The 7,583-nt window shown below is 37.3% G+C and overlaps 1 protein-coding gene across 1 annotated transcript in view; it reads right to left on the reverse strand.

Annotated features, from left to right (window-relative positions):
- Window positions 1–7,052, reverse strand: part of ift74 (intraflagellar transport 74) — a 31,827-nt gene extending 24,775 nt beyond the window's left edge. The window contains 7 exon segments of the mRNA XM_032504385.1: window positions 1,297–1,340; window positions 2,100–2,160; window positions 4,946–5,044; window positions 5,225–5,273; window positions 5,423–5,564; window positions 6,295–6,428; window positions 6,847–7,052. Of these exon segments, the coding sequence (XP_032360276.1) occupies window positions 1,297–1,340; window positions 2,100–2,160; window positions 4,946–5,044; window positions 5,225–5,273; window positions 5,423–5,564; window positions 6,295–6,423 (524 nt within the window). The 5' untranslated portion in view covers window positions 6,424–6,428; window positions 6,847–7,052.
- Window positions 7,053–7,583: the final 531 nt, after the last annotated feature.

The following is a 7,583-nucleotide window of genomic DNA, read 5'->3' on the forward strand; positions in this document are numbered from 1 at the left end:
ATTTAATTTCCAATACGGGTTTTAAAGGCTTTTTTTGCATTTAACGCTGTGTGTCTTCGTCAATGTTTTAGAAAATTCGTAAACATAAAAAAAGTTTTTAAAATATTCCAAGAAAATCAAGCAGGCCTCCCTGGGGCCACCCAATTTTATAAAAACTTTGCATTTTCCGTTATTTTGCACTCAAAATTTTTTGTCATTCCCAAGCAAACAGATTTTAAAGTAGGGGCAACACCGGGGAGGGGGGCTTCCCCGGGGATGTAAGGCATTTCCTGGAAATTTTTTTTCCCCCTTGATCCAACTATATTATCATTATCTGATCCCTAAAAGCCCTTGCTCTATGGTCCACGTAAACTACTTTTAAAAATTTAAAAAATGAGCTCTTGTCAACAAGAGACCCTTTTTTGGACGGATATGAAATGTCATGTTGCCCCTCATACTTTGACAAACAATGTCGCTTTCCCTAAACATATGCAATTGGGAACAAAACTTTGCATTTGCTCTGTAAAACTGCTGACTTTCTTATAGAAGGGGTTTTTGTGAGCTTTAAAATGCTTTATGGGAATTACCCAAATATTTCTTAGCAAATATTCTTCTTAGTTTCTTTGTTTTTTTGATTGACAACGTTTATTTTTTGGGTTTTCTGTATTTTTTAATTTCTTTTTTTAGTTTCGGGGCCCATAATGTTCTACCAACTTTAAAGATGTTTCAAGGCTTTTTTCTTCTTTTTTCAGTTGGTTTTGAAATAAAAAAAAAAGTTTCAGGATTTTTTGAAGGTACTCATGTTTAAACTCACTAAAAGTCCAAAAAAATTTACCAAAACTGAAAAAAATTTTGATTAAAGCACCATACAACTCAGACAAATTGTTTTTCAAGCAAAAAAAATGCTAATTTTTTTTTAAAAAACGCCCGATCCAACAATTAATTTTTCCTAAATCTCATTTATGACACAAATTGATAATTCAAACAACTGAAAAAACCCAAAAAAACATTTTTTAGAATTACCCTTTGGTTATTCGTATTCCAAAAAAAAACCTACCCTTTAACTCAGCAATACAAATTTGGGTTTTGAGAACGACTGCAAAAACCCTAATTAAATTTCCCGCGGGGTATTTTCTTCTCCTCCTCTCATAAAACTTCAAGCTTTCAGCCCGCTGTCATTCGGGGTTTCAACCGGAGGGGAGAAGAAGAAAAAATAACGGAAGAGCGGGATCATTTTAAATTGAATAATCGCTGCATAGCTCTGTGATTCGACACAAAATTACCATATTTTCTACATAAAGTACTTTTCAATTTTGCCCTTTACATTTCCCTATCTTTGTTGGTGTTAAATTTTCCCCCAGCTGGAAAAAACAACCAAAAAACTACACATCAGTATGACTCAAGTGTTAAAGACGGGTAGTACAGTCCATTGTAAACCAAAAATGTTAAAAAACTGTTAAACACCGACAGTATGATAACAACACCCCAAAACACAAGATTCCTTTTCAATATACTAATGTTTACAAATACAACAATACAAAGAGCTAAAGAATCTAAGTAGCTGCACTGAGTGGAAAAGTCCCATCACGCCACTAACCACCTGTGTAAAACACATCTCTCCGCAATGTCTCTCTCCACCGTGTCATGTTGTAAATTCAGATGGATTTGGATTGGCTGTCAGTTCATCATATCTCTTTGAAAGTGATCCCAACAATATTGTTTGTAGTTACGGTTTGGACTCTGCCTTCCACTTGGGATTTTTAAAACTATATATTAAAAGTTATCATTAAAGAATTATTTATTATTATTTATTATCAAAAGTATTGTTCTTAGTGTGGACAGCCCTTAACTGTAGCTAACAGATATGGAGGGATTTCCTACCGGTCATTTGTTTGGGCTAATATATTGGTGTTTGCTTTCTTTATTTTTAAAAGAGTCATTATGGATTACTTTGGCTCACTACATAAAGTGTAAGAATATCTGTCTGACACTATTTTATTAATTGTTCAACTGTTTGCTTGGAATATTTGGAATGTAAAAAATTATGATTATTTTCCCATGATTGCACATTCAAAATAATTACAGACAATGGCTAAAACCTGTAGTTTACTGATATTTACCATGTTGTAGTCGGCAAGCTGGCCTTGTAGATCCTTTATCTCTGCAGCAAGGCCTTCGGCTCTGAAGGGGAAAGAAAACCACAAATGGTTGGTAATTTAAGATTTATTTTCTCCCACACTGCTATGCCATTGTTCATTATAATATTAATTCATCCAATTTAGGGATGCACCGATTACCGGTGTAATGGTAAACCACGATAGAAATGTTGATGGTAACAAATAGCCTTTTCATTTAAAATATCCTTATTATTGTGGTGGATTACCACAGTGTGGAAACCCTGTGTCTAATCCTTCCCAGCTTCGTCCGAGGCTCCTAAGTTGCAGTGCAGGCGCACTGCTCTCAGACAGCAGAAGGGGAAAATGTAGCAGTGGACTTTTTCCTCTCTTTCCAGTTTTCTGACTTATTATATAAGTGATGTGGGTTGCCCAGAACGTAAACGTTAAACTGTCAGGGGTTTTACTGCCTCGTTATCTTCAGTAAGTGTTCCGCTACAATGTGGAAGTTTAGCCCGTGTTCCGACTTATTTATTTGGAAAGAGAGATATTATAACCTTCAGAATATTGCTGTTGCTGTGTTTCTTATTGCATAGCTGATAGATTTGCAGATTGTTTAATATCACTTATTTTTTACGGTTTGCTGTGTACATGTGGCTCATTATTAGTTTGTGTTACTGACTAATAAGTTACATTTATGTTAACTATTACAGAGAAATTAATGTAATTCTTAGTATTGTTTCTTGTTATATATTGGTGGCTATACCATTAAGTTTTGGTAAATATCTTTTATAGTAAGTCAGATGCTTAGTAATCTGCATTATGATTTGCTTATATTTCAGAACCACATCCAAAATTCACATGTAACGTCAAATACAACTTCATAGTTAACTTCATGTTGGAGTTGTAAATAAATCTTCCTGGATCTAAAAGTCAGACATCTCTGGTTCAAGGTCTTACTGGACACTCTACAGCTTTAGTTTTCAGTCGCTTTTACAAACTTATTGCCTATATTTTTGTAGTATAATGAACACTGTTACACTTTAGAAAATATTTCAGCTTGTGTAGGCCTATCAGCGCTTTCTGAATATATTGAACAAAATTTTAAAAATGCCACAATAAGACCGTAAACCGTAATAATTTTGGTCACTATAACCATAAGGATAAATATTCCCGTTACATCCCTAATCCCTAATTTATGCTACAAGGGCCCTTATATGTGAATGTCATTTGTTAATAATACAGCACAAACAGACTGGATTTCAACTTCTTTTGTCTAACAGTTCCTAGTCTATATCCACGACGTTCCACTTTAGGGATTGCTCCGTTGCCGCCATAAATTCCGCCGGATGTCTTTCTTTTCGGTTGGATGTCTGTTCCCTTCCTTTTTCTTTGTGTTGGAATTCTAAACTCCGATGGATTTCTGAGGACTCTGTTTAACTGCTCCACAGATCTCTGCAGGGTAAATCCAGACAGCTAGCTAGACTATCTGTCCAATATGAGTTTTCTGTTGCAAGTAAAACCACTTTTGAACATGCACCACCACAGCATGAATGGCGCCATGATACTAAGATTCACAATAATAATATAATAAAAATAATCATAACCAAACGGGTCAGCAAAAATACTCATGTAAAGCAGCACAGCGGCTGCTGCAAAAGAGAGAGAATTTGCGCTGGAGAAAATTGTTGCTAGAGTAAATGCGTTATTCCGATATAGTGTATATCATATTTAATCATAAGTTTAGCCTAATATTACTAGTGAAATGGAATTTAACCTATAATCTATTTCATTTAGGTGCAACACTGCAGGTGAAAAATTACTAGGCCTATTAATCGCATTCTGTAGCTTCAGCACCATCATTAAAAGATTTATAATTCACAATCTTTAATTTCAAAGGGTATACATGGATGTATTGTGTCTACATCCTCCACCTGCAATACTGTGGAACTCCTTTTTAATGTCTCTTACTGGTTTGTGTCCAGGGAACACTTCAGAAATATTTAAAACACGCTTCAGAGCCAGTCCCACTCTTCTGACGGCCCTTTGCTATACAGTGGCTTTACTAAAATGCTCCGCATCACTAATGTTGTAAAGAAAACTGCCGTTTGCAAAAAAATGTGATGGGAGACAGACAATCTGCTGGGATGCAGAGCATGTCCACAATGGGTGTTAGTGATATGAGGGCGGATAAGGTTATGTAGGCTACATAACGGACAGACTGGGAAGAAAAATGATACCACATGAATAGGAAGTTATCTGGTAATTAAAATGCATCGGGGCCTCAATATCATCTCCTGACATATGATTAACTCCCTGCAAAGTAATACAGCTTGGCATGGCATTGAGTTTCATGGTCTGCCTAACACAGTTTATAAACCGACACTGTTTTTTTATTCATGCAGTTAACAAACTGTGCTAAAACGCGCCTGATACAGACTGAATGAATGAATTAGGAAATGAAAGAGCGCTGTGTGAGAGGGAGGAGACTGAGAGAGGGGTTATTGAAGAAAACCTGCTCCAGACCAGGTGAGGTTGAAAGGCTCAGTTACCATAGTAACCGACTGAGGTAAAGTTACCTCTCTTTTTGAAACAGAAAACTCAGAGTTTCCCTCGTCCCAGGGTTAACAAACCCAGAGTTTTCTTGGAAAGGAGAAGTGATCAGAAGTCAGTTTTATAATTTTGTTCAGTGTATCTGATTTTTTCAACTGGATCCATCGTTCAATGCAGTCCATAAATGAATATAAGACGGCTGTGAACCGCAATAGGCCCAAATACCACAGTAGAACATGGTCTGTTTTTTTATTACAAAATGTACAACGTCAGCACTAACAAGTAAAAACACCACTCACCTCTTCTCATAGGAGAGATACACAGAATTCTCCTGGTTGTAGTTGTCAATTTCTTTGTGCAGTTTGCTGGTCTCTGTGGTTAACTCGTTGATCTTACTCCTAACAGCACAACAAGAACATTCACTTTTTAATGGTAACATTGACCAGTGTGTACCAGCAGGATGTTTAAGAAACAGCTGCCCTGCTGGAAACACCTGCTGCATAGTGTAAACTAATACCAATAAGGGCTTAACATGTTTTACTTAGACATTTAGTTGGACTAATAGTAGCATGGGTTACCTAAGGAGGCCCAAGTAGTAGGACTTATCCAGAATCTGTCTCTGAGGTCCTTTTGGGGATGGAGGTGGTGGAGAGAATGAGAAGTGAGACTTGTAATGTAAAGACTGTTTCAACATAGCTGACAGCGGCTCAAAGTTTCTGCCCTAACATTAAACTATAAAAATACAAATCTATGCAATCTATGCTCTTCAGACTTACCTTTCATGCCAGTCTTCATACCACTGAGCCCCTGTTGGGTCACAGGCCTGTCAGTCACTTTTATCTGTGCTGATAGAACTCCAGGGGCGGCAATGGGGATGCCGCCCCTCATGCCGGGATGACCACTTGTACCTGGAACGATCTGGATGGAAAATGAAAGAATAAAACTCCATAGGACCGGGTTTCTCCTATAGCTCATTTTACACCATAGCCATTTACACTCCAGAGTATATCCGAGGAATGGGCCCTGATATATTTTCCCATTTTGATCAATATCAATATTTATCACAACATAACTGTTTTACTGATACTGCTCATTCAAGTGCATAGGCCTACTGATTGAAGTTGGGAGAAACAAGACATAAATATAGCTTCTTAAAGTGCTCATATTATGCTCCTTTTTTTTTTTGTACTGCACATTTCTGCAGCTCCTTTTTTCACCCTCACACATTAAGTACTGCAAGCTTGTCAGTGGCAGAGTATGAGGGAGTGCCAGGTTAGCAGCTAGGCGAGCATGATAACAAAGTTACAAAGTGACCCACGTTAGTCACGTTTGTCACTTTGGGCTTTTTTACTTTGTAAACCTATTACATGCAACAAAAAAAGATATATAATATATTAAAGATAAGGGAAATGTAGCTTGTGTGGGCACGATTGAGAAGTAGTTAAAATAGCAGCGCTACTGTCCAACACTGCTTGCAATACAAGTTGATTATAGTGCCTTGACACCGTTGACAGAGGTTGCTAATGTATGCTATTTGCCAGAGAGTGTCATAGTGACGCTAATCGACTCTATCAAAGTTCCCAATATACTCACAAGAAGAGCATTTGTGTCCCAAAGTTCAAATATATCCAAGCTGCAGTTGACATACCCCAGTTGCAACTCGAACAGCTGTAGGAGGAGGTCGAACGGCCGTTGGGAGTCTTCCAGCGACAGGGACCACAGATCCACTGCGGCTCATTGGGCGGCCTATGCTGGAGGGAGGCCGCTGACTTGCCATGATGCCTAAAGTCAGTAAAAACATTAACAGTAACAATACCAAGTAGTCTAATAACAAATGTTGCTGATGGAGGGAAACAAATCCAGACAGCCTAGTGGTGTTTATTTATAAATCCCACAAGGGAAATTACAATATTTTCACTCTATTATCATCATTCAGTGCTGTGTTAACTTTATATCGTATTGTTAGCTAGCTAGCTAAACGTTAACTGCTGTTGACGTTTTCTGAAATAAAAAGACTAGACATGAACTATCGCTAGCGTAAACTAATTTCGATCGTTTTGAATGTGATACACGTTAGTTATGTTGTTTATCAAACAATTTACGTCACCATACATTCATGCCATTAACCAAAGTTAAAATAACGCACAGGTTAGCTCGTTGTTGTTGTATATAATGTTACGCTATCGTTAGTGTTTCGTACCTTAAAATGAACTCCGTCTTGGTCGTTGTCGTCGACAGTAGCGTTAATTATTTTTAAAATTTCCAACCACTGTCTAGATAACGTTAGCTAGCTAGTTTACTTTAGAGGAAAATGCTAAAAGTTAAAGAACGCTAGCTAGCTAGAAAAAAGTCAGCAACTCGAAATGTTGACGTTACCCTAGTAACTGTTGGTGTGGTGTCTTCTTCTTCTTCTTCTTCTTCTTCTTCTTCTTCACATTTATCCTACGCATTCATCTTGGTTTATTGGCGGTTGGCAAACCAACTTCAAGGTGCATTACCGCCACCAATGGGACTGGAGTGTAAATGACAGCTATATGCAGAATTATTATAATTTTTTTAAGACCTAGAAAATCCCAAATACTCTTTACTAAATCAATTTCTCTTAGAAACGTATAAATATAGTGATATATGATATAGTGATATATCTTTCCGGCTGTTTTCCCCAATAGCCCGAGACGGGTATGGCTGCAGCCTGGAGCGTCCCATGTCATTCCGTCCCGTCTCATGCCGAGGTGTGTCCAACGGTAAATTCAGAGGATCAAAAATACGAAATTGCGAATAATTTTCCAGATGGAGTCATGGGTAAATTTGTGAACACGTTTGTTGCAATCAATTGAAAAACGTTAAAAACTGTAAAAGCAACAATTTTGCCATACATATAGTTTGCTCATTTCTGAATTGTTTTGTTGTTCTCATTAGTCAACACTTCTCTACTAG

The sequence above is a fragment of the Etheostoma spectabile genome, chromosome 22 (assembly GCF_008692095.1).
Source record: "Etheostoma spectabile isolate EspeVRDwgs_2016 chromosome 22, UIUC_Espe_1.0, whole genome shotgun sequence".
Taxonomy (NCBI): domain Eukaryota; kingdom Metazoa; phylum Chordata; class Actinopteri; order Perciformes; family Percidae; genus Etheostoma; species Etheostoma spectabile.